General features: G+C 44.6%; 1 protein-coding gene across 1 annotated transcript in view; it reads left to right on the top strand.

Annotated features, from left to right (window-relative positions):
- Nucleotides 1-17,829, top strand: part of LOC137094758 (cytochrome P450 2C18-like) — a 42,889-nt gene extending 25,060 nt beyond the window's left edge. Inside the window, exons 5-9 of the mRNA XM_067463157.1 lie at nucleotides 6,268-6,444; nucleotides 8,845-8,986; nucleotides 10,333-10,520; nucleotides 11,151-11,292; nucleotides 17,334-17,829. Coding sequence (XP_067319258.1) covers nucleotides 6,268-6,444; nucleotides 8,845-8,986; nucleotides 10,333-10,520; nucleotides 11,151-11,292; nucleotides 17,334-17,515 — 831 coding nt within the window. The 3' untranslated portion in view covers nucleotides 17,516-17,829. The remainder of the gene's footprint in view (nucleotides 1-6,267; nucleotides 6,445-8,844; nucleotides 8,987-10,332; nucleotides 10,521-11,150; nucleotides 11,293-17,333) is intronic.
- The last annotated feature ends 9,953 nt before the right edge of the window (nucleotides 17,830-27,782 follow it).

Below are 27,782 nucleotides of genomic sequence, written 5' to 3'. Positions count from 1 at the left end.
CGGGGCAGAGAGTTCCACTGCTGAACGGCTCTCACAGTCAGGAAGTTCTTCCTAATGTTCAGGTGGAATATCCTCTCTTGTAGTTTGAAGCCATTGTTCCATTGCGTCCTAGTCTCCAGGGAAGCAGAAAACAAGCTTGCTCCCGCCTCCTCCCTGTGGCTTCCTCTCACATATTTATACATGGCTATCATATCTCCTCTCAGCCTTCTCTTCTTCAGGCTAAACATGCCCAGCACCTTAAGCCGCTCCTCATAGGGCTTGTTCTCCAGACCCCTGATCATTTTAGTCGCCTTCCTCTGGACACATTCCAGCTTGTCAATATCTCTCTTGAATTGTGGTGCCCAGAATTGGACACAGTATTCCAGATGTGGTCTAACCAAAGCAGAATAGAGGGGTAGCATGACTTCCTTAGATCTAGACACTAGGCTCCTCTTGATGCAGGCCAAAATCCCATTGGCTTTTTTTGCCGCCACATCACATTCCTGGCTCATGTTTAACTTCCTGTCCACGAGGACTCCAAGATCTTTTTCACACGTCCTGCTCTCGAGCCAGGCATTGTCCCCCATTTTGTATCTTTGCATTTCGTTTTTCCTGCCAAAGTGGAGTATCTTGCATTTGTCACTGTTGAACTTCATTTTGTTAGTTTTGGCCCATCATCTCTCTAATCTGTCAAGATCCCTTTGAATCCTGCTCTTGTCCTCTGGAGTCTTGGCTCTCCCTCCCAATTTGGTGTCGTCTGCAAACTTGATGATCCTGCCTTCTCGCCCTTCAGCTAAGTCATTAATCAAGATGTTGAACAGGACCGGGCCCAGGACGGAACCCTCCTGATGGCACTCCACTCGTCACTTCTTTCCAAGATGAAGAGGAAGCATTGGTGAGCACTCTCTGTGTTCGTCCACTTAACCAATTACAGATCCACCTCACCGTAGTTTTGCCTAGCCCACCTTGGACTAGTTTCCTTGCCAGAAGGTCATGGGGGACCTTCTGGCAAGAACTGACCACGGAACAACAGACTGGTTCAAGATTGGGAAAGGTGTACGGCAGGGTTGTATCCTCTCACCCCACCTATTCAACTTGTATGCAGAACACATCATGCGAGGATGTGCGGGGCTTGAGGAATGCAAGGCTGGGGTGAAAATTGCTGGAAGAAACATTAACAACCCTAGATATGCAGATGACACCACTCTGATGGCCAAAAGCGAGGAGGAGCTGAGGAGCCTTCTCATCCAGGTGAAAGAAGAAAGCGCAAAAGCTGGGTTGCAGTTAAACATCAATAAAACCCCAAGATTTCCTGGGGAAACTTGAGAGAAAAATGGAGAATTTTCCATGTATGTGGCTCAGAAATGGTATTTTGAGAAATGAGACGGAGGGCCTGATTTTTGCAGCCCAAAAACAAAGCATTGGAACCAGTGCCATTAAAGACAGAATTGAAAAGTCAGTGACAAATTCCACATGTAGACTTTGCCAGGAAGGAGGTGAAACGATGGATCCCATCCTCAGCTGCTGCAAGAAGATCGCGCAGATAGACTACACGCAGAGGCACAACACTGTTGCTCAGATGATCCACTGGAACTTGTGCCACAAATACCATCTTGATTGCCCAGTGTAGTACGCCCAGATATTATTATTATTATTATTATTATTATTATTATTATTATTGCCCTACTTTTTCTCTCCACAAAGGAGACTCAAACGGTTTATTTTAGAGACATTCCAATACATTGTCGAAGGCTTTCATGGCTGGAATCACTGGGTTGTTGTAGGCTTTTCCGGGCTATATGGCCATGTTCTGGAGGCAATTTTTCTCCTGACATTTCGCCTGCATCTATGGCAAGCATCCTCAGAGGTAGTGAGGTCTGTTGGAAGTAGGAAAAGTGGGTTTATATATCTGTGGAATGACCGGGGTGGGGCAAAGGACTCTTGTCTGCTGGAGCTAGGTGGGAATGTTTCAGCTGATCACCTTGATTTGCATTCAATGGCTTGGAAGCGCCTGGGGGAAATCCTTTGTTGAGAGTGATTTTATGTGCCTGTTTGTTTCCCCTCTGTTGTTTTGCTGTTGTAATTTTAGAGTTTTTGAATACTGGTAGCCAGATTTTGTTCATTTTCATGGTTTCTTCCTTTCTGTTGAAATTGTCCACCTGCTTCTTGTGGATTTCAATGGCTTCTCTGTGTAGTCTGATTGTCCAGTGTAGTACGCCCAGATATTATTATTATTATTATTATTATTATTATTATTATTATTACTGCCCTATTTTTTTCTTTCCACAAAGGGGACTCAAACGGTTTATTTTAGAGACATTCCAATACAATTTAAAATTCAAAAATATACAAACAGAAAAATAGAATTAAAAATCAATCGTATCAGTTTAACAATAACTGTTAAAAACCTTAAAAATATGGTTGTTGTTTCTTTATTCAGTCACTTCCAGTTATTCATGACCTCATGGACTAGCCCACGCTAGAGCTCCCTGTCAGCCATCACCACCCTCAGCTCCTTCAGACTCAAGCCAGTCCCTTCAAGGATCCAATCCATCCATCTTGCCCTTGGTCGGCCCCTCTTCCTTTTTCCTTCCATTTTCCTCAGCATCATTGGCGGCAAAAAAAGCCAATGGGATTTTGGCCTGCATCAAGAGGAGCCTAGTGTCTAGATCTAGGGAAGTCATGCTACCCCTCTATTCTGTTTTGGTTAGACCACATCTGGAATATTGTGTCCAATTCTGGGCACCACAATTCAAGAGAGATATTGACAAGCTGGAATGTGTCCAGAGGAGAGCGACTCAAAGAATCAAGGGTCTGGAGAACAAGCCCTATGAGGAGTGGCTTAAGGAGCTGGGCATGTTTAGCCTGAAGAAGAGAAGGCTGAGAGGAGATATGACGAGGGCCATGTATCAATACGTGAGAGGAAGCCACAGGGAGGAGGAGGGAGCAAGCTTGTTTTCTGCTTCCCTGGAGACTAGGACGCAAGGGAACAATGGCTTCAAACTACAAGAGAGGAGATTCCATCTGAACACGAGGAAGAACTTCCTGACTGTGAGAGCCGTTCAGCAGAGGAACTCTCTGCCCCGGAGTGTGGTGGAGGCTCCTTCTTTGGAAGCTTTTAAGCAGAGGCTGGATGGCCATCTGTCAGGGGTGATTTGAATGCAATATTCCTGCTTCTTGGCAGAATGGAGTTGGACTGGATGATGGCCCAGGAGGTCTCTTCCCACTCTTTGATTCTAGGATTCTATGATTGTCTTCTCTAAGCTTTCCTTTCTTCTCATTATGTGGCTAAAATATGCCTCTCATATTTCTCCCTCCAGTGATCAGTTGAGCTTTATTTCCTGAACTCTGGCACAAGCCAGTCAAGTGGGTCCCAATGGGGATCGGGTACACTGGCTGGAGGGTACAATGGGGATCGGGTACAATGGGGATCGGTGTACAGAAGTGTTTATTATAATGTGTTTAAAACTGTATTTGTGTTTTACATTGGTTGCCTATGGCTGGAGCGGCCCAGCTGTGAGAGATATGTTGCCATGGAAACAAGGCAGAAGAGGAGGTGGGAGGAGCTTAGAGAGAAAAAGGTTTAAAAGTGACAGTTAAGTTTCAGTCAGGAGGAAGAGACCCTGAGAGAGAGCAGAGTCAGATAGGGACTCTGAGAGAGTAGCAGAGTCAGGGAAGAGACTCTGAAGAGTGAAGGAGTGTAGAGATAGTTAGTGTTCGTGAATATTTCCTCAGCTAGGGAGCTGAAGGGTAAAACTTTGTTAGATTTCTTTAGTTAAAAAGAACTAACAGAGGCTTTGTATGTTTGCCAGTAGGTGGAAGACTGGAGTTCTATTATTTGATCCAGTATAGATCAAACAGTGAGAATATTCACAGCAGGGAACACTGAATAATAGACACCTACACCAGAGCAAGAGTTTAAAAGTTGTAACATCAAAGGCTGAATTGTATCTCTACCAAGTCATATTGTAACCATCAAGTATATGCCAAGCATAACCTCTCCATATTGTAACCATCAAGTATATGCCAAGCTGAACATCTTTATATTGCAACCACAAGCTTTGTTCAACAATAAACTTGTTCTCTTTGTTATTTTAAAATCTGCCTCATCTCCATTGATTTTACGTTCGGTGCATTCCACTCTACAAAAATTACCTCACAACATAAACAGAGACAAACAGAGACTTTAATACCAGCGTCTCTATACATTATGGTGGCAGTTTAATTAGCATTTTAACGGAGGTTCCTTACAGTTTTTGGTAATCCCATTTCGGTGGGATTAATACTTCTTTACAATCGGGTACAATGGGGATCGGGGTACACTGGCTGGAGGGCCTAAAGACCTTGGCCTGCACTTAAACACAATTGGCGCTGACAAAATTACCACCTGCCAGCTGCAAAAGGCCACCTTACTGGGGTCTGCACACATTATTCACATTATTCACACAGTCCTAGACTTGGGAAGGGTCCAACGTGTGATGTAACACAACAGCCAGCAGAGTGTCTGCTGTGGACTCATCTTGTTGTGTTTCGAATAATAATAATAATAATAATAATAATAATAATAATAATAATGGTCCCAGTGGTGATGGGCACACTGGGTGCGGTGCCTACACATCACACAGTCCAAGACACTTGGGAAGTGTCCGACATGTGATCCAATACTACAGCCAGCAGAGTGATCTTGTCTGCTGTGGACGCATCTCGTTGTGTTTCAGATCATCATCATCATTATCATTGGCAATGGTATAAGAGAGATGAAGAAACACTTGAACCTGGCTCTTATATTTATTTATTTACTTACTTACTTACTTACTTTATTTGTATACCGCTGTTCTCAGCCCTTAGGCGACTCACAGCGGTTAACAACAGGAACAGCAAAAATTCAATGCTACAACGACACAATATATAAAAACAACATCATAGAATCATAGAATCAAAGAGTTGGAAGAGACCTCATGGGCCATCCAGTCCAACCCCATTCTGCCAAGAAGCAGGAATATTGCATTCAAATCACCCCTGACAGATGGCCATCCAGCCTCTGCTTAAAAGCTTCCAAAGAAGGAGCCTCCACCACACTCCCTCCGGGGCAGAGAGTTCCACTGCTGAACGGCTCTCACAGTCAGGAAGTTCTTCCTCGTGTTCAGATGGAATCTCCTCTCTTGTAGTTTGAAGCCATTGTTCCCTTGCGTCCTAGTCTCCAAGGAAGCAGAGAACAAGCTTGCTCCCTCCTCCTCCCTGTGGCTTCCTCTCACATATTTATACATGGCTATCATATCTCCTCTCAGCCTTCTCTTCTTCAGGCTAAACATGCCCAGTTCCCTAAGCCGCTCCTCATAGGGCTTGTTCTCCAGACCCTTTATCATTTGAGTCGCCCTCCTCTGGACACATTCCAGCTTGTCAATATCTCTCTTGAATTGTGGTGCCCAGAATTGGACACAATATTCCAGATGTGGTCTAACCAAGGCAGAATAGAGGGGTAGCATTACTTCCTTAGATCTAGACACTAGGCTCCTATTGATGCAGGCCAAAATCCCATTGGCTTTTTTTGCCGCCACATCACATTGTTGGCTCATGTTTAACTTGTTGTCCACGAGGACTCCAAGATCTTTTTCACACGATTGGATCACGACTCTAGTTATGAGATGCTTTGTGTTGTCTATTGTTGTGTCAATATTGTATATTATGCTTTTATGGTTTTAAATTGTATATTGTTGATTGGTTCTTATCCTTGTTGTAAACCGCGTTGAGTCGCCTGTTGGGCTGAGAAACTGCGGTATACAAGTAAAGTAAATAAATAAAATAAATAAACCGTACCTGTGTAGCAGGCGGGATCGAGAGCAGGGCCTCCCTGGACAATCTCAAAGTCCGGGTGGGTTCATAGGCAGAGATGCGGTCGGATAGGTAACTTAGGCCAAAACCGTTTAGGGCTTTATAGGCCAACGCCAGCACTTTGAATTGAGCCCGGTAGCAAATTGGTAGCCAGTGGAGTTGGCGCAACAGGGGGGTTGTATGCTCCTTGCGTGTCGCTCCTGTTAGAATCATGGCTGCCGAGCGTTGGACCAATTGGAGCTTCCGAGCCGTCTTCAAAGGCAACCCCACATAGAGAGCATTGCAGTAGTCTAATCGGGATGTAACCAGAGCGTGGACTACAGTGGCCTCTTAACATGCTGGTGTGAGACCCTCTACAGAGGTTCAGAAGATCGGGATATAAAAGTTTTAAATAATAATAATAATAATAATAATAATAATAATAATAATTCAACCCCCCCCCATCTTTTCTTCTAGCTTTTCAATGTCTTCCCTGCCCTCATGGAATGGGTTCCAGGGCCCCATCACCGCATGGTAACAAACTTTGCCAAATTCAGAGAAATCGTTTTGGAGGAAGCCAAGGAGCACAGGGCTACTCTGGACCCCAACTCACCTCGGGATTTCATCGACTGCTTCTTTATCAGAATGGATCAGGTAAGAGAGCGCCCTGGGACCCATAACCAGGGGCCATCCTCAGGCACCAAACTCTAGTGACATGGACTCTGGTGTCTCTGTGATAGAGTTCCATGGGACTCCTAAGGAATTCTCCATGGTGCCCAGCCTGCCCACTTGGGGAGCCCATTGGAAGCCCCTCCATCCTGGGACCCCCAACAGCCGTTGAGAGATGCCACTGTACCTTAGTGTTCTTTACCTAAGAAAACCTGGATTCAGGGAGTTACTGAAGTTGGCCACTTCAAGGTGGAGATACTTGAAGACATCTCCTGGCATTGCCTGGGGGAAGTTCAATGTAGAGAGTACTTCAAGGCCAAAGAAAGCCAAGTGTCCAGTGTTATCCCTCAAAATGAAGTTGGGGGGCGGGGTTGTTGTTTAGTGCATGTAGATGTAATGGAGATACTCCTTAATTTCCTATGAGGCAAGGGCAGAAGCAGTTGGGATGGTTGGAGGAGGACCTTAAATCCGTTTCTGGGCCAGTCATGAGCAGTTCTGCCTGTCTTCTCCTCTCTCCCTCTGAGGCAAGGGCAGTGGCAGTTGGGATGGTTGGAGGAGGGCCTTAGATCCGTTTCTGGGCCAGTCATGAGCAGTTCTGCCTGCCTTTTCCTCTCTCCCTCTGAGGCAAGGGCAGTGGCAGTTGGGATGGTTGGAGGAGGGCCTTAAATTCGTTTCTGGGCCAGTCATGAGCAGTTCTGCCTGCCTTTTCCTCTCTCCCTCTGAGGCAAGGGCAGTGGCATTTGGGATGGTTGGAGGAGGGCCTTAGATCCGTTTCTGGGCCAGTCATGAGCAGTTCTGCCTGCCTTTTCCTCTCTCCCTCTGAGGCAAGGGCAGTGGCATTTGGGATGGTTGGAGGAGGGCCTTAGATCCGTTTCTGGGCCAGTCATGAGCAGTTCTGCCTGTCTTTTCCTCTCTCCCTCTGAGGCAAGGGCAGTGGCATTTGGGATGGTTGGAGGAGGGCCTTAGATCCGTTTCTGGGCCAGTCATGAGCAGTTCTGCCTGCCTTTTCCTCTCTCCCTCTGAGGCAAGGGCAGTGGCATTTGGGATGGTTGGAGGAGGGCCTTAGATCCGTTTCTGGGCCAGTCATGAGCAGTTCTGCCTGCCTTTTCCTCTCTCCCTCTGAGGCAAGGGCAGTGGCATTTGGGATGGTTGGAGGAGGGCCTTAGATCCGTTTCTGGGCCAGTCATGAGCAGTTCTGCCTGCCTTTTCCTCTCTCCCTCTGAGGCAAGGGCAGTGGCATTTGGGATGGTTGGAGGAGGGCCTTAGATCCGTTTCTGGGCCAGTCATGAGCAGTTCTGCCTGCCTTTTCCTCTCTCCCTCTGAGGCAAGGGCAGTGGCATTTGGGATGGTTGGAGGAGGGCCTTAGATCCGTTTCTGGGCCAGTCATGAGCAGTTCTGCCTGCCTTTTCCTCTCTCCCTCTGAGGCAAGGGCAGTGGCATTTGGGATGGTTGGAGGAGGGCCTTAGATCCGTTTCTGGGCCAGTCATGAGCAGTTCTGCCTGCCTTTTCCTCTCTCCCTCTGAGGCAAGGGCAGTGGCATTTGGGATGGTTGGAGGAGGGCCTTAGATCCGTTTCTGCGCCAGTCATGGGGGGGGGGGAGTTGTTCCTGACTCTTGCTCTCTCCCTCAGAGGCAAGGGCAGTGGCAGTTGGGTTGGCTGGAGGAGGGCCGTAGATCCGTTTCTGGGCCAGTCATGGGGGGTTCTGCCTGTCTTTTCCTCTCTCCCTCTCAGACAAAGGCAGTGGCAGTTGGGATGGCTGGAGGAGGGCCTTAGATCCGTTTCTGGGCCTAGGCATTCCAGAGCTGTGCCTCTTTCTTCCTCCAATACTATTTGACTGGTTAACAAAAGACTGTGCAAGTTATTACTCCCAGAAAGCATTCAGACATAGTTCTCTGAATAATTTCAAACTACATTAATTCTACAGTGCAGATATAGCCATAGTTGGCCTGACTCTACTGATGATGTTGTCCTTTTTGTTAGCGGTTTAAACAATGAGAAAACCGACACTAAGAACTCTAGATACTCACAGATAGTAGTCGTAGACATCTGCAGTAAAAAGTACACAGAGACACAGTTGTTCTTTCTAAAAATATGCAGGAAGGCTTTCCTCTTCTTTAGTAGCATATGTCATATGTATATGACATATACAATATATACAAACTCTCTCTTCCAGCAACACCTCTCTAATTCTCTCCAACACCCTCCATTCCTCCCTCATCAACCCAAATTAGGGAGAACACAACTTTTACACTTCCGCAATGCATCAGCCTCCAGAACCTAATTACCCTGATGCAACTCTTTCACATGTGGCTAGGCCCGAGTTATTAACCCTGTTATCACTTAAGAAATACCAGCTAATTTACATATCCTGACATGTATCACTAGGAGAAACATGATGAGGCCTCGGCGTTCACGATGGAGAACATGGTGATCTGCTCTCTGGACTTCTTTGGTGCAGGAACCGAATCAACCAGCTCCACACTCAAATACGGGCTCCTGATCCTCCAGAAGTTCCCAGAGATTGAAGGTAAGGCAGATGTGAAGGCTTTGGACCAACAGGTTCAAGACTAAAAGTGACCAGATCCTGGAAATATGTTTGGGTTAGAAATAAGTTCTGGATGCGGCTAGATTAGTAATTCTGGTTTGCAAATTGATGTTCAGGTCATGTGTGATGTTAGAAGGTAGGTGTTTATGGACCAATTGAGCTTCTTGATCACTTGGGGCCAGTGCCATAGCCAGAATCTTGGGATGGGATGCGGGGTAGGGTGGAACTTCTTTTTAGCGAATCACGAAGTGTAGTTCCATAATACAAAATAATTTAAATAGTATGGTTCATTCTGATAAGAAACAAAGATGGCAGGGACCTAACAGAAGCTGAAGAGATCAAGAGAAGGTGGCGAGACTATACAGAAGATCGGTATAGGAAGGAAAATAATATCGAGGATAGTTTTGACGGTGTGGTGAGTGAATTAGAACCAGACATCCTGAGGAGTGAGGTAGAATGGGCCTTAAGAAGCATTGCTAACAGCAAGGCAGCAGGAGACGATGGGATCCCAGCCGAACTGTTTAAAATCTTGAAAGATGATGCTGTCAATTATATGCCGTATTATATCAAGGGAATTAATCTCTTGTATATTGCTAAATTCTGCAAATGCATTTCCATCTACGAACCCACACAACCTCTTAGATGTTCCAGAGAGGATCTTCCCTCACTCATTTCTGACTCACTTCCTGAGTCGGAAGAAAAATGGCGAGACTAGCTTTGGAAGGGCGAAGGGACTTTCAGTTTCCTAAAAAAAAAAAAAAATCAAAATTGCTTCAAAAAGGTAATTGTTCTGAATTTATTCCAAATTACGAGGATTCCGTCTGGACCTAACCATGCCTACTGCTTACTTCTGGTCTTCTTCATGCATTCGCCCATACATTCTTTATAGGGTAAACAATAAAATTTTTTTAAAGGGATTTGACACAGATCCTTCTTTCTTGTAGGTTTTTTCGGGCTGTAGGGCCATGTTCTAGAGGCATTCACACCTAGCTCTAGCAAGGAAGAGCTCCTTGCCCCACCCCAGCCATTCCACAGATATATAAACCCATTGTCCTATTTCCAACAGACCTCACTACCTCTGAGGATGCTTGCCATAGATGCAGGCGAAACGTCAGGAGAAATGCCTCTAGAACATGGCCTTATAGCCCAAAAAAACCTACAAGAACCTTGTGATTCCAGCCATGAAAGTCTTCGACAATGTATTGGAATGTCTCTAAAATAAACCGTTTGAGTCTCCTTTGTGGAGAGAAAAATCCTTCTTGTTTGATTTCTCTGACGTTTGCTGGATGTTTGTTTTTTGATACTTCACCTTATCTATCTCCTGGCAGAGAAAGTGCAGGAAGAAATTGACCGGGTGGTTGGCCGCTCTCGGATGCCCGGCATGGCTGACCGTGGACAGATGCCCTACACAGATGCCGTCATCCATGAGATCCAGAGGTTCATCTCCTTTAGTTCAGTGGGCGTCCCCCATGCCATGGTCAAAGACACGCTATTCAGAGGATACACCATCCCCAAAGTGAGTTCTCCACTTCTTCTTCCAGAAATGCACTGCTCCATGGTCCCAGTAAAACTGAGTGGTATCTTGGAGACAGTGACAAATAGTTCCACAACGTTCAATAATGATATACTCTATGTGGAATGGTTACTAGTGGTATGCAATTATTTGTTATTTATTTATTTCGGTTTCTTCTACCCCGCCCTTCTCACAATTCGATGCCTATACCAGATATACATACATACAAAACAGGAATTAAAACAATTAAAACAATTACCAAGTTAAAAATAGTCAATACATAACACTAAACAGTAAACTAATCTCAAGCTCAGCGTACAGAGTTCAATAATCCCATTCCGTTTACTCAATTCCTGTCCATCGTCAAAGTCCTATCTTTAGCTGCCAGAATGTCCGAATGCCTGGTCCCAGATCTGTCAGGGGTGCTTTGAATGCAATATTCCTGCTTCTTGGCAGAATGGGGATGGACCGGATAACCCATGAGGTCTCTTCCAACTCTTTGATTCTATGATTCTATGATCTTGCTGTGGTCACTTTAGCCACTATCCGACCTCTATAATCACTTTCCCAGGCCTTGCATTTCCAAAGTCTTCATGTTTTGGTTGTTATCTCTCCAAATCCAATACTCTGCAGGGCACCACCATCTTTCCTGTTCTAACCTCGGCACTGCATGATGACAAGGAATTTCCTAACCCCAAAGAGTTTGACCCAGGACACTTCTTAAATGAAGATGGGACCTTCAGGAAGAGTGACTACTTCATTCCCTTTTCGGCAGGTAAGACCATCTCTTCCTCCCATTGGGGAGCAACCTCGGACATCAGGTGGTCAAGCAGCTCTTTCTGGGTCTCTGGGTTGTCCATTGCTGGGGAAATGGTTCTGTGGTCCTTCCAGTTGTGGCTTCCACCTGATCATCACATGGCTGTGAGATATGGATTGCTTCAGTCCAAAGAGAGCTCGCAATTGTATTGTTGAAGGCTTTCATGGCTGGAATCACTAGGTTCTTGTGGGTTTTTTCGGGCTATAGAGCCATGTTCTAGAGGCATTTCTCCTAACGTTTTGCCTGCATCTATGTCAAGCATCCTACCTCTGAGGATGCTTGCCATAGATGCAGGCAAAACGTTAGGAGAAATGCCTCTAGAACATGGCTCTATAGCCCGAAAAAACCCACAAGAACCTAGAGCTCGCAATTCATACTTGTCCATAAAAGCCTGGAAATATTGACCACCATGGCGTTCAAAAAAAGAGCATTGGAGGCCACCAAAGTATTTTAAAATAGAAAAATAGCCTCTCCCAATGTTGGACCTATCTAAGTGGATGATGGAAACAATCTCAAGTGGGTGATGGAAAGAATCTCAAAAGCGGAGTGTTGTGTGGTTTCCAGTCTGTATGGCCGTGTTCTAGCAGCATTTGTTCTAGGTGTGGCTCCCTGACTCTGGAACTCGCTACCTGGTGAGATTAGGCAAACCCCACACCCTAGCAGCCTTTAAGAAAGATCTAAAAACTTGGCTTTTCTGATGTGCCTTTGGAGAGTGACCATATTGTTCTAGAGCTAAAATTTAGGGGTCTTTGCCGGGAGGCAGAGACCAATTAGACTCATCAAAGAGTTCTTTTTCCCTGGCGAGACAGAGAAGCATCCCATATTTTTCCCTGATTTCCCAATGAAAAGTCTCACCAGTTGAAGAAAAGCCATCGAGGTTTAATGCGATTCAGCTGAAACGGATGCAAAGCTGCAATAATTTGCCAAAGCTAAGCATAAAGAAATACATTTGATACAGCCATTTATATAGAGTTTTCAAAGTTGCAGAGTTCAAACTCCCCGCCCCGGCTTCCCTGTTGTTCCCTGCCATGATTGGGCGATGGGATCCAGTGATTTGTAGGAACCAATGGGGAGACCTCTGCCACCTGGTGGCGACAGCCAATCAGGAGAGATGGAGGCGGGATGAGGGAGCACAAAGGAATCTGGGAAAGGGGTAAACAAAGGAAATGCCATGCCATGTGGCCGGCGAGACAAAGGCCAGCTTGATCTATTGTGCTTTGAGTGAAATGAATAATCAGAGTGAAGGCAAAAGGTTTTTTCGAGGACCTTTTGTTCTTCAGGAGGAAATATGATTAAAATTTTTGCCAAAGGGGCAAGCTGAGGGCTGGGCAATTCCTCCGAGGGCCACCCGCTGCCCAGGCTATTGTCCATGCAAAAGGAAGTTGTGGATAAAAAAATTCCTGGAATGTTTGGGGCTTTGTAGTCCCTTTGGTGGAGTTTCTTCATGTATATAGGGGAAACAAAGGGCAGAAGAAAAGGGGAAAGGCTTCTGCCACACAAAGAAATCAGAAAACACATTTCATATATCTAAAGGTCATAAAAGGCAAGATTTCATAAGGTTTGTCCATGTGGAGGGAAAGAGTGTCCATAGGGGATGGCTAAAACGCAAGGGTGTTGCACAAAGGTCCTGGCAGGAGTTCTTGAGTGGCCCAAATGGACCTGGTGTCTCTGGAAACAAGCTTTGCTCCCCGTCCTTGGAGAACTACAGCTCCCGAGAGAGGCAGAGACGCCAAGGTCTAGCTATTCCCGAAGTTTCATGGGGTCCTCATTGTTGTTAAGGCCTTGGCAAATTGACCAAGACTTAACCGCTATTGTGCAGTCTGGTACCTTTGTCCTTTGCAGAACTATGTCACCATCCCTTGTTGCGGGGCGGGGGGGGGGGGAGCATGCTCGACGTCAATATATCCCATTTCTGGCTGTTCCATCTCCAGTGCCATCCTCATGATGCGTACTGCCCCCCCCCTCCGCCATCCTTAATGAAGGCCTAACCCCATTGTACGAGCTTCTCCCTCACAAGTACTCTTTTCCCACTGCTATTTCATCGAGGGTTTTATTATTTTATCTTGTGCATTGCGTTCTCTTTTTCAATATGGTATTTTGCACGGTTTATTTTATTTTCTTACTCTATGTATTTTATTGTGATGTAATTTTTCATTGCTTTGGATTTTATTTTGTTGCATTGTATTTTCAGTCTTGGCCTCATATGAGCCCCCCGAGTCCCCTTTGGGGAGATGGTGGCGGGTATAAATAGAGATTATTATTATTATTATTATTATTATTATTATTATTATTATTACCCTAATGTTTTGCTTGCATCTGTTAGGCCTGGGTAACAACGCAAAAATTTGTTTCTAAAATCGATTCGTTTTTTGGGGTTTTTTGCGTTTCGATATTTAAAATAATTACAAAATTTTCCTTTTTAAAAGTTCGATATTTACGAAATTTCGTAAATGGTAAAAATGGTAAAAAAAATAACGAATCGATTTCCGAAATAATAACGAATCGATTCGTTAATGGCGGACGCGACCGCGAAATTCGCTAAAAAACCTCCAAAAACTTCTGAAGCTTCCCTCTCCCTCTGTTCTTGACTGTTGGTGTGATATTATAATTTTATGTCACTAATTAAACCATAAAACTGGCCCAGACATGCGGAAATAATAACGAAACGACCTCAGAACAATAACGAAACGAATTCAATAACGAAATACGAAGCATTTACAAAACTATTTAAAAATTCGTTTTTTTAATGATTGCTCCAGAATGGTTCGTTATTGTTTTGTAAATGGAAAAATTAACAAATTATTAACGAATTACGAATTAACGAAACGAAACTGCCCAGGCCTAGCATCTGTCACTGGCTGACATCTTCAGAGGATATGATGGTAAAGCTTTACTACCGTTAGATCCTCTGAAGATGCCAGCCACAGATGGAGGAGAACCATCAGGAGAAAATGCTGCTATAATATGGCAATACAGTCTAGAAACCACAAAGCACCTCAGTGATTTTGGCCATGAAAACCTTCGACAATATGATCTCAGAAGTCATCCTCTGCTATTGAGTTACAGGGAGAAAAACCTTTGTAAATATATACCCAGGGAATTATACAATACCATGCTGTGTAATCCTGGCTGGCCCAATGACCCGATTCTGCCACTCCGCACTTTATTGCTGATTAGGCTTGGGCGGTTTCGTTCGTTAATCTCGTAATTCATTATTAATTCGTATTTAAATTAGCTTACAATCTGATATTGAGCCATGCAGGAATAGTGAGAGGAGTAATTAAGAATCGGATTTTTTTTTCCAATTTTTGTAATTATTTCGTAATTATTTTCATAATATAATATAATAATATATAATATATAATACAATATATTATAATAGTATAATATAATAATATATAATATAATATATATAATATAATAATATATAATATTATAATATTATAATAATATAATATAATATATAATAATATAATATACAATAATATAATATAATAATATTATAATAATATAATATAATAATATATAATATATAATACAATATATTATAATAATATAATATAATAATATATAATATAATATATATAATATAATATAATAATATATAATATTATAATATTATAATAATATATAATATAATATAATATAATATAATATAATATAATAATATATAATATAATAATATTATAATAATATAATATAATAATAATAATAATAATAATAATAATAATAATAATAATAATATATAATATAGTTGTTGTTTGTTTTATCACACCAACAGTCAACAACAGAGGGAGAGGGAAGCTTCAGAAGTTCCCCCTGTCCCATTTGGAGGGTTTTTTTTAGCATATTGCGCAATTGCATCCGCCATTAACGAATCAATTTGAAATTTACGAAATTTCGTAAATTTCGAAATTTTTTAAAGAAAAAATTCGGAATTCTTTAAAAAAACGAAACACAATGGACCCCCCTAAAAACGAAACGAGTTTAGAAACAAATTTTTCCGTTGTTACCCAAGTCTAATGCTGATAAGTTAGTTTATCCAAAGGTTTTACTGCATTTTAGGAAATTTTATATTTCCTATATTTTTAATGGGATTTTACATACATTGTTTTTTTTTATAGTTATGTTATTTTCTTTTTGTGTATTTGTATACTGTTTATCGTGGTTGAGATGTGGCACTGTAGTGCTTCAGTGAGCCACTCCGAGGCCCCCTGCGGAGATAGGGGCAGGGTACAAATAACAATTTGTTGTTGTTGTTGTTGCTGCTGCTGCTGTTGTTGGTATTATTTCAATTGGAAGGTGCTAGGAGGACCATCTTGTCCAACCCCGTGCCATATAGAAATCACAATTACAGCACTCCAACTTCTTCTCTCTCCAAAGAGAGAAGAAAATTCTACATACAGACATCACTGTTGAACAACTCTTCTCCCCAAAAAGTTCTTTCTTCTTTGTGTTTAGATTGAGTCTTTTGGTTATTTTTAATCCATGTTTTGGTCTTTGGAGCAGCAGAAGAGAAGCTTTTTCCCTTTTGGTCATAACTTCCTTTCAATTCACAAAGCATGGGAAATAAACTAGATGAACTTGAACTCTTAATACAAGGCAAATGCCATATCATTGGCATAACCAAAACCTGGTGGGACAAATCTCATGATTGGAATGTAATAATAGAGATATACAACCTGTTCCAGAGAAATAGACCAGACTGAAACAGAGGAGCAGTAACATCGGATGTTTACACCTGTGAAAACATATATGATGTAAATCTGGGAAGCCAGGTAAAGAACATTTGGGTAAAAATCAATGGCGAAAGAAACAACAAGGATGTTGTTTAACAATGAGGGTGTTCTTCTACAACTGGGAATACCATCCTCATTGTTGAACAGTGAAATTCACTGCCTCAGTGCATGGTGGAAACTCCTTTGCAGGCCTTAAAACAGAAGTTGGATGGTCATCTGGCAGAGGTGCTTTGATTGTGCTTTTCCTTTTTTAAAAAATATTTTTTATTTGGAATATGTTGCTCTTTGAGTGGAGCGGATAGAAATAAAATAAAATAAAATGTGATAGTTACATGGAAAGAGTGGGAACAATGTTTTCAGTAAAGTTGGAAATGCAATAGTTAGAAGTTAACAACAAAGAAAAGTGGAAGAGGAAAGGGAGAGAAGGAGGGAAAAAGAGAAACAAAAGGAAACACCACGACGGCAACAACAACAACAACAACAACAACAACAATTGTGCTTTTCCTGACTGTCAGAGGGTTGGACTAGATGGCCATGTGGTCTTTTCAATCTCCAAGATTCTATCATTCTAAACCTCTCACCATTCCCTTCTCTAAACTAAACATTTCTAGATGTCTTATCTTGCTCCTCATAAGGTTTGATTCCCATACCATTGATTGTCTTGGTTACTCTTATCATGGAGTCATAGAATCAAAGAGTTGGAAGAGACCTCATGGGCCATCATCCAGTCCAACCCCATTCTGCCAAGAAGCAGGAATATTGCATTCAAATCACCCCCGACAGATGGCCATCCAGCCTCTGTTTAAAAGACTTCAAAGAAGGAGCCTCCACCACACTCCCTCCGGGGCAGAGAGTTCCACTGCTGAACGGCTCTCACAGTCAGGAAGTTCTTCCTCATGTTCAGATGGAATCTCCTCTCTTGTAGTTTGAAGCCATTGTTCCATTGCGTCCTAGTCTCCAGGGAAGCAGAAAACAAGCTTGCTCCCTCCTCCTCCCTGTGGCTTCCTCTCACATATTTATACATGGCTCTCATCATATCTCCTCTCAGCCTTCTCTTCTTCAGGCTAAACATGCCCAGTTCCCTAAGCCGCTCCTCATAGGGCTTGTTCTCCAGACCCTATCTTCTTTAGATATATACCAGCTTATGAATAATTTTGAAATTTAGTGTCCTGGGCAGAGGTTTCCAGATGAATGCATCTTTCAGCTCCCTTTCTGACCCCTTTCCCTGTTTCTCCCCTTCCTTCCTGGGTGTCTTTGCAGGCAAACGGAACTGCGCAGGAGAAGGCCTGGCCCGCATGGAGCTCTTCCTGTTCTTCACCTCCATCCTCCAGAACTTCAAGCTGAAACCCACCACAGACCCCAAGGATATTGATATCACACCTCTGGAGAAACCCACGATCAGATTCCCCCGACCCTACAAGTTCTGTGTTATCCCTCGCTGAAGAGCTCCTGCCTGGAGAAAGTCAGGGATGACTGCACAAACTCAGCTTTGCTTCTTTGTTTAACAACTTCTTTGTGAGGCAACAATACGAGAGATGTCTGAAAGCCATTCCAGCCTTCAGTGAAAACATGGTTTCGTATTATAGCCGCAGGGATCTAAGTGGGGTCTTTCAAATCTGTATCTGTAGACGGGTTTAAGTTGCTTAATTTTTTAAATATTCTTTTAGTCTGCTGATTCTCTATTTTATATGGTTTTCAACTGATTTTGCATGCTGATATTCCAGATGAACGTAGCTATATCTTTGAATTCCTCCATCTAGACTTATCATTTCTGTTTTTAAATGCTTGCTTTTCGAAACCATTTTTGAGTCCTGTCACGACTCTTCTATGATTCTGTGCTCATATGTGTGTGTAGAAAATGCAAAGGAGCCTCATGGCAGGAATGTATCATCGAGAAACAATAAATGTTCATTGGTTAGACCACACCTGGAATATTGTGTCCAATTCTGGGCACCACAATTCAAGAGAGATATTGACAAGCTGGAATGTGTCCAGAGGAGGGCGACTAAAATGATCAAGGGTCTGGAGAACAAGCCCTATGAGGAGCGGCTTAGGGAACTGGGCATGTTTAGCCTGAAGAAGAGAAGGCTGAGAGGAGATATGATAGCCATGTATAAATATGTGAGAGGAAGCCACAGGGAGGAGGAGGGAGCAAGCTTGTTTTCTGCTTCCTTGGAGACTAGGACGCGGAACAATGGCTTCAAACTACAAGAGAGGAGATTCCACCTGAACATGAGGAAGAACTTCCTGACTGTGAGAGCCGTTCAGCAGTGGAACTCTCTGCCCCGGAGTGTGGTGGAGGCTCCTTCTTTGGAAGCTTTTAAGCAGAGGCTGGATGGCCATCTGTCAGGGGTGATTTGAATGCAATATTCCTGCTTCTTGGCAGAATGGGGTTGGACTGGATGGCCCAGGAGGTCTCTTCCAACTCTTTGATTCTATGATTCTATGATTCTATGATTCTATGACCCAAAGTTGTTGAAAAGGGAAGTAAGTTTTTACTCTCACTTTGTTACAGGAGATTTATGACCCTGGCTGCAATTGACATGTGAGTTTCTATATATGCAAACACAGGGAAACCTTCCAGTTTTGACAAGAAGATTAGTAATGGCATCACTTCTTTACATTAGCAATAAAGGTCCTTTGGAGATAAATCCCGGGTAAGATATTTGCAGTGGTGAACTACTGGCCATCTTGCCCATGCAAAGAGACAGATTGGAGGATGATGAGGCCTGGCCCGAGAGCAGGACGTGTGAAAAAGATCTTGGAGTCCTCGTGGACAACAAGTTAAACATGAGCCAGGAATGTGATGTGGCGGCAAAAAAAGCCAATGGGATGTTGGCCTGCATCAAGAGGAGCCTAGTGTCTAGATCCAGGGAAGTCATGCTCCCCATGCTCTATTCCTCCTTGGCTAGACCACACCTGGAATATTGTGTCCCATTCTGGGCACCACAATTCAAGAGAGATATTGACAAGCTGGAATGTGTCCAGAGGAGGGCGACTAAAATGATCAAGGGTCTGGAGAACAAGCCCTATGAGGAGCGGCTTAAGGAGCTGGGCATGTTTAGCCTGAAGAAGAGAAGGCTGAGAGGAGATATGATAGCCATGTATAAATATGTGAGAGGAAGCCACAGGGAGGAGGAGGGAGCAAGCTTGTTTTCTGCTTCCTTGGAGACTAGGACGCAATGGAACAATGGCTTCAAACTCCAAGAGAGGAGATTCCATCTGAACATTAGGAAGAACTTCCTGACTGTGAGAGCCGTTCAGCAGTGGAACTCTCTGCCCCGGAGTGTGGTGGGGGCTCCTTCTTTGGAGGCTTTGAAGCAGAGGCTGGATGGCCATTTGTCAGGGGTGATTTGAATGCAATATTCCTGCTTCTTGGCAGAATGGGGTTGGACTGGATGATGGCCCAGGAGGTCTCTTCCAACTCTTTGATTCTATGACTATGAGAGCCGTTCAGCAGTGGAACTCTCTGCCCCAGAGTGTGGTGGAGGCTCCTTCCTTGGAAGCTTGTAAACAGAGGCTGGATGGCCATCTGTCAGGGGTGATTTGAATGCAATATTCCTGCTTCTTGGCAGAATGGGGTTGGACTGGATGGCCCATGAGGTCTCTTCCAACTCTTTGATTCTATGATTCTATGATTCTATGACCCAAAGTTGTTGAAAAGGGAAGTAAGTTTTTTTCTCTCACTTTGTTACAGGAGATTTATGACCCTGGCTGCAATTGACATGTGAGTTTCTATATATGCAAACACAGGGAAACCTTCCAGTTTTGACAAGAAGATTAGTAATGGCATCACTTCTTTACATTAGCAATAAAGGTCCTTTGGAGATAAATCCCGGGTAAGATATTTGCAGTGGTGAACTACTGGCCATCTTGCCCATGCAAAGAGACAGATTGGAGGATGATGAGGCCTGGCCCGAGAGCAGGACGTGTGAAAAAGATCTTGGAGTCCTCGTGGACAACAAGTTAAACATCAGCCAGGAATGTGATGTGGCAGCAAAAAAAGCCAATGGGATTTTGGCCTGCATTAGTAGGAGCCTAGTGTCTAGATCCAGGGAAGTCATGCTCCCCGTGCTCTATTCCTCCTTGGCTAGACCACTTTACCTGGAATATTGTGTCCAATTCTGGGCACCACAATTCAAGAGAGATATTGACAAGCTGGAAGGTGTCCAGAGAAGGGCGACTAAAATGATCAAGGGTCTGGAGAACAAGCCCTATGAGGAGCGGCTTAGGGAACTGGGCATGTTTAGCCTGAAGAAGAGAAGGCTGAGAGGAGATATGATAGCCATGGATAAATATGTGAGAGGAAGCCACAGGAAGGAGGAGGGAGCAAGCTTGTTTTCTGCTTCCTTGGAGACTAGGACGCAATGGAACAATGGCTTCAAACTACAAGAGAGGAGATTCCATCTGAACATGAGGAAGAACTTCCTGACTGTGAGAGCCATTCAGCAGTGGAACTCTCTGCCCCAGAGTGTGGTGGAGGCTCCTTCTTTGGAAGCGTTTAAACAGAGGCTGGATGGCCATCTGTCAGGAGTGATTTGAATGCAATATTCCTGCTTCTTGGCAGAATGGGGTTCGACTGCATGGTGGCTCAGGAGGTCTCTTCCAGCTCTAGGATTCTTTGATTCTGATTCTATGATCCTTTGCCCCATGAGACTCTGAACTTTCATAGAATCCTAGAATCCTAGAGTTGGAAGAGACCTCCTGGGCCATCCAGTCCAACCCCATTCTGCCAAGAAGCAGGAATATTGCATTCAAATCACCCCTGACAGATGGCCATCCAGCCTCTGCTTAAAAGCTTCCAAAGAAGGAGCCTCCACCACACTCCGGGGCAGAGAGTTCCACTGCTGAATGGCTCTCACAGTCAGGAAGTTCTTCCTAATGTTCAGATATGCCTGACTAATCAGGAGTAAGCCTGATTGGTCCAGTGGGGGCAGACCTGAATGAAGCCCTGTTCACTCACCCAGGTCTGCTAGCTGGATATAAATCCTGGTGCTCCACCTCCCCAGGCTCAGTTGCCTTTGTTAGGGAAATCTCCCAAAATAGCAGAGCACCCAAAAAGACAAACAGGATACTTAATTGAAGAGTCAGCTCACAGCAAGCAGGAAAGCGAAGTGCTGTGTGGCTGCAAAAGAAATTTTGAGCTTAGCAGGCAAAGATGCAGTTAACTCTGTAAAGTTACAAGAATTGGGTCTAAGCTTCTCTCTAACTCCATAACGTCTCAGATCCAAAAGAAGAGGAAATACTTCCAAACATGACATCCCTTCAAACACACAGAGTAGAGAGAGCTTGGAATGCAAAGATAGAAAAAGCAGAAGCCTTAAGCAAAGCCATTCAAGCTAAAGAGAATCCATTCTTTTTCACCCTCTTGTATTCTATCTCACGTCTTCTTTCACTCTTTAGTAGTGACAAATGCAAGAGACTCCACTTTGGCAGAAAAAAAGAAATGCAAAGAGACAGAATGGGGGACGATGAGGCCTGGCTCGAGAGCAGGACTTGTGGAAAAGATCTTGGGAGTCCTCGTGGGGAGGAAGGGGAACATGAGCCAGGAATGTGATGTGGCAGCAAAAAAAGCCAATGGGATTTTGGCCTGCATCAAGAGCTGGGCATGTTTAGCCTGAAGAAGAGAAGGCTGAGAGGAGATATGATAGCCATGTATAAATATGTGAGAGGAAGCCACAGGGAGGAGGAGGGAGCAAGCTTCTTTTCTGCTTCCTTGGAGACTAGGACGCAATGGGACAATGGCTTCAAACTACAAGAGAGGAGATTCCATCTGAGCATGAGGAAGAACTTCCTGACTGTGAGAGCCGTTCAGCAGTGGAACTCTCTGCCCCAGAGGGAGTGTGGTGGAGGCTCCTTCTTTGGAAGCTTTTAAACAGAGACTGGATGGCCATCTGTCGGGGGTGCTTTGAATGCAATACTCCTGCTTCTTGGCAAAATGGGGTTGGATCCGATGTCAGGATCTGAGTTGAGGTCTCCACTGACAGGCTCCAATATAAATACAGAGATCTCGGTGTCCCAATGGTGAAGGAGATGCCATTGTATACGTTTTTAGAAACACTATCTAGGACCACAGGTACAGACCAAAGTGTAGCTTTTGAAGAGAGCTGCCATTTTAGTTTGAGGAATAATTCTCATGCCTATCCTTTCACACGGCATTCTTGCTTAAATTTGCAACTAAGAGATAAGCCAAGTGCGTCCAACTGAGTCGGGGTCACTTGAAGAAGATTTGAAGTTCTAGTTTATTCCATTTTCTGTTGTTGTCACCTGTTGTATTAGAAAGCCAATCAGAAATGGATTAGGTAAGTTGACCAATTGAATCGACAATGTGTTAACACCAGTCAAAATGTACTTTTTGGATTCCTGTAAAACAATAAAAGATCACAACTCCATCTTGCAGGTGTGGCAGTATTTTCATGCCAAGAGCAGAGCTGCCACCATTTGCTTTGGCCGGCAAATAAAGCTATCTTCAGAGAGGTTCAAATCGACAGAGAAAGCAGTTCAATACACACTAACGTTATGTAGTAATGACTAGGCATGGTTAGGTCCAGTCGGAATCTTCGTTATTTGGAATAAAGCCGGAATAATTATCTTTTTGAAGCAATTTTGAACTTTTTTAGGAAACTGGAAGTCCCTTTGCCCTTCCAAAGCTTTTTCCGCCATTTTTGTTACAAATCAGGGAGTGAGTCGGAAATTATCCAGCTTTTCTCCGCTTCTGGTCCCTGGCCTCGACTCAAGCCAGAGAAGCCAGGTTTAAACCAGAGAAGGATGAATTTGCTCTGTTTGCTTTTCTCACTTCTGGCTCGAGCCAGAGAAGCCAGGTTTAAACCAGAGAAGGATGAATTTGCTCTGTTTGCTTTTTCCACTTCTGGTTCAAACCAGAGAAGCCAGTTTTAAACCAGAGAAGAATGAATCTCCTCCATTTGCTTTTCTCGCTTCTGGCTCAAACCAGAGAAGCCACTTTAAAAGCCAGAAAAGTCAGTTATAAATCAGGAAAGGATGAATTTGCTCTGTTTGCTTTTCTCCACTTCTGACTCAAGCCAGAGAAGCCAGGTTTAAACCAGAGAAGGATGAATTTACTCCATTTGCTTTTCCCGCTTCTGGCTCAAGCCAGAGAAGCCAGGTTTAAACCAGAGAAGGATGAATTTACTCCATTTGCTTTTCCCGCTTCTGGCTCAAGCCAGAGAAGCCAGGTTTAAACCAGAGAAGGATGAATTTACTCCATTTGCTTTTCCCGCTTCTGGCTCAAGCCAGAGAAGCCAGTTTTAAAGCCGGAGAAGCCAGTTTTAAACCAGAGAAGGATGAATTTGCTCTGTTTGCTTTGCCCGCTTCTGGCTCAAACCAGAGAAGCCAGTTTTAAAGCTGGAGAAGCCAGGTTTAAACCAGAGAAGGATGAATTTGCTCTGTTTGCTTTTCCCGCTTCGGGCTCAAACCAGAGAAGCCAGTTTTAAAGCCGGAGAAGCCAGGTTTAAACCAGAGAAGGATGAATTTGCTCCTTTTGCTTTTCTCCGCTTCTGGCTCAAACCAGAGAAGCCAGGTTTAAACCAGAGAAGGATGAATTTCCTCTGTTTGCTTTTCCCGCTTCTGGCTCAAGCCAGAGAAGCCAGTTTTAAACCGGAGAAGGAAGGAAGGCTCCTTCTTTGGAAGCTTTTAAACAGAGGCTGGATGGCCATCTGTCAGGAATGATTTGAATGCAATATTCCTGCTTCTTGGCAGAATGGGGTTGGACTGGATGATGGCCCAGGAGGTCTCTTCCCACTCTTTGATTCTAGGATTCTAGGATTCTATGAATTTCCTCTGCTTGCTTTTCCCCACTCCTGGAGTAAAACAACTACTTTCAAAGTAAAGACCACCCAATGAAACAGGAAATAACACTTTCAAACCATTAATGAAAGGATTCAGATGTCCTGGAAGTTTCGAAAACTTTTGAATATTTTTTTCTGTGAAAATCGGAATTGACTTTAGAATCGAACCACCAGCACCCCCTACATCCGAAAAAGGCATGGCCCGACTGACCGGACCAGGGAAGTTATGGCACAGGGTGTCCTCCACCGCCATTTTGCCTGAGGGGGGGCTTCTTCCTCCCAGAAGCCCCCTCGCTCGGCGGGAAGGTTTCCCGCCGTCCAGCCGGGTGGCCCAATCGGCTAGCTATCCACACCTCCAGGCGGGAGAGGCTTCAGCTGGCCTCTCCTCCCTTGTGGGCAGCCTACTTAAGGCTGCCTCATGCTCCCCAGCAGGCACTGTGCCTGCAACAGATGATCCACCCCACCCACCCTGCATGCAGTTCGAGTAATTGTCTACAGTTAGCTTGTTTTGTTAAGTTATTATTTATATTATTTATTTATTTATTAGATGCAGAGAGTTCCACTGCTGAACGGCTCTCACAGTCAGGAAGTTCTTCCTAATGTTCAGATGGAATCTCCTCTCTTGTAGTTTGAAGCCATTGTTCTGCGTCCTAGTCTCCAAGGAAGCAGAAAACAAGCTTGCTCCCTCCTCCTCCCTGTGCCTTCCTCTCACATATTTATACATGGCTATCATATCTCCTCTCAGCCTTCTCTTCTTCAGGCTAAACATGCCCAGTTCCCTAAGCCGCTCCTCATAGGGCTTGTTCTCCAGACCCTTGATCATTTTATTTATTTATTTTTATTTATTTATTAGATGCACTTATTGACCGCCATTCTCAGCCCTTACGGGCGACTCATGCCGGTGTACAGTACACATAAAAAGACAGTTACAGAGGCCAGTATCAACAACATATGACTATACAACAAATACAAACTACATAAAAATCCGCTTCGTCTCTTAGTAGAATCATAGCCAGTCTCATCATCCTTATACCATTCCAGTTCTCATTACCGTAATGTTGTTGCTTAGCACTTAATTAAATGCCCTCTCGAACAGCCAGGTCTTAAGGCTTTTTCGAAAGGACATGAGGGAGGGCGCCTGTCTGATGTGTGCCGGGAGAGTGTTCCACAGCCGGGGGGCCACCACCGAGAAGGCCCTCTCCCTCGTCCCCGCCAGCCGTGCCTGTGATGCAGGCGGGATCGAGAGAAGGGCCTCCCCAGACGATTTCAAGGTCCTCGTGGGCTCGTAGGCCAAGATGCGGTCAGAAAGGTATTTTGGGCCGGAACCGTTTAGGGCTTTGTAGGCCAAGACCAGCACCTTGAATTGGGTCCGGTAGCAAATCGGCAGCCAGTGGAGCTGGGACAACAAGGGCGTTGTGTGCTCCCTGCTACCCGCTCCAGTTAGTAACATGGCTGCCGCACGCTGGACCAGCTGAAGCTTCCGGGCCGTCTTCAAGGGCAGCCCCACGTAGATAGCGTTGCAGTAATCCAGGCGGGATGTGACAAGAGCGTGTACCACCGTGGCCAAGTCAGACTTCCCGAGATAGGGGCGCAGCTGGCGCACGAGCCGAAGCTGTGCAAATGCTCCCCTGGTCACCGCTGAAACCTGGGGATCCAGGCTCAACTATGAGTCCAGGGTCACACCCAAGCTGCGAACCTGCGCCTTCAAGGGGAGTGCGACCCCGTCCAGCACAGGTTATCCTGGTTACCTGTTCTCAGTTGCTTATTTTTGGTGCTACTTGTCACAACTCCTGGTTGGCGTGGGGCATGAGCCCTGGATTTGGCTTGGTATCCTCCCTAGTGGTAGGGGGGAACGCCTGGTGGTCTCAGGGGTGCCAAGTTTACGTTGGGCCTGGTATTGTTCCGGCGGCACCCTGGCGTGTCTTGTGGTATCGGACAGCAGTGGGCTGCCCGATCCTGATCCAGGACCCATGCATAGAATCCTAGAATCCTAGAATCAAAGAGTTGGAAGAGACCTCATAGGCCATCCAGTCCAACCCCATTCTGCCAAGAAGTAGGAATGTTGCATTCAAATCACCCCTGGCAGATGGCCACCCAGCCTCTGTTTCAAAGCTTCCAAAGAAGGAGCCTCCACCACACTCCCTCCGGGGCAGAGAGTTCCACGGCTTAAAGTGTGGCAGAATGCAAGAGTCTGTTCCACCCACTATGCTCTGCTCCATGGGAAGGAGAGAGACAGTGTACCTGTGGGGAGTGTCAGATATGCTATGAGTAAGCATAATTCTGCTCACTTTGGGGCTTCTTTCTCAAGGGAAGAGGAAGAAGTGCACTTTTGTAGTCTTAGATTTTGTACATGGAGTCAGGTTCTGTTGTGTGGAAAGCAGAGTTCTGGTCCTTGGCATTGTTCTTAGGGAAGAGGTTTTGGCATTTTGAAGTTATGGATTTAATGAAGTGTTGGAACTGTACGTTGACAGGCTGCAGGAAAGCAGGGTCTGGCCTAAGAGGGGCTTCTCCAAGGAGGGAGAAAAGGAGATAGTAATATTTGAATGTCTGGGGATGAATGTGTGTACATGTGGAGTGAATGCTCAGTGAAAATGTAATTTCCCTTTGTCTGTTTGTTAGCCATGTAATTGTGAATCCAATGTACTTGCATGTAGTTGCATAGAATCCGTCTGTCTGTCTGTCCAATGTCATTCTTTGTCTAAATATTTTCCTGTAATCTGATGTCCCCTCTCACACTGGAAATTGCAATAAAAAGAAAAGAACTTATGCTTTAAAGTTTATGAAAGTCATTCATGACAGTAATGCAGAGGAGACGTGGCATTGAGGAAGAGGGAGAGGAGAAGAGAAATGAAGACAAACAGGATCTCACCACATAAAGGGAACGTGGGGCAGAGGAAGGGAAGCAGGGAGAAAGCTTCTGCCTTTTCATGGTTGAGGTAAGCCTTGCCAGCTCTGAAGGTGGGGGGCTCTTTCTTTGGGTGAGGGGTGTCAGGGATTTCTGAGGAGCACCATTGGGTTGGGCAGGCCAGGTGTGATACCAGATGCACTTCCCACCCCCATGCCCTGCCTGTGTTCATCCCTGTATGCCTACAAACACACATTCTAACTCTCTCAAGATCACTTTCCGTGCACCTGGTGAATAGGTTCTTGTGGGTTTTTTCGGGCTATAGAGCCATGTTCTAGAGGCATTTCTCCTGACGTTTCGCCTGCATCTATGGCAAGCATCCTCAGAGGTAGTGATTCCAGCCATGAAAGCCTTCGACAATACACCTGGTGAATGTTGGTGCCCTTCCAGACTTGCCATATCATTGGCTCATAGTGGACTTCCTGACTGTGAGAGCCGTTCAGCAGTGGAACTCTCTGCCCCAGAGGGAGTGTGGTGGAGGCTCCTTCTTTGGAAGCTTTGAAGCAGAGGCTGGATGGCCATCTGGCAGGGGTGATTTGAATGCAATGTTCCTGCTTCTTGGCAGAATGGGGTTGGACTGGACGATGGCCCAGGAGGACTCTTCCAACTCTGATTCTATGATTCTATGTTCCCAAATCTGAGCATCCTTAATGTGTTGCTGTGATCCTGGCTGCATTTTTCTGCAAGAGGTTAACCTTCCTGCTCAGTCCTTCGGAAATTGAGACAAGAATGGTTGCATCGTTGCACCAAAAGACAGGAACAAGAGCAAAACGGGGGGCAAGGAACAGACACAAAATTGTGCATAACTAGATTATAAAACAGATGGGGATTATTTAAACGTTTGCTTGCATTATTCAGAGGAAAAAGGAATTGAAAAATGCCCAAAGGTTAATGCTGACTCTCCCTTTGCTTTGCAGTGGAGCCAAGTGACTCCAAGCCTTCTCCGTCCTTGGATTTGGGACCCTTCTTCCTTCTGCAGACTGAGATGGAGCCCTTGGG

Source organism: Anolis sagrei, chromosome 1 (genome assembly GCF_037176765.1).
Source record: "Anolis sagrei isolate rAnoSag1 chromosome 1, rAnoSag1.mat, whole genome shotgun sequence".
Taxonomy (NCBI): domain Eukaryota; kingdom Metazoa; phylum Chordata; class Lepidosauria; order Squamata; family Dactyloidae; genus Anolis; species Anolis sagrei.
Note: the sequence above shows the minus strand (reverse complement) of the source record. Positions and strands in the feature narration are given on the sequence as shown.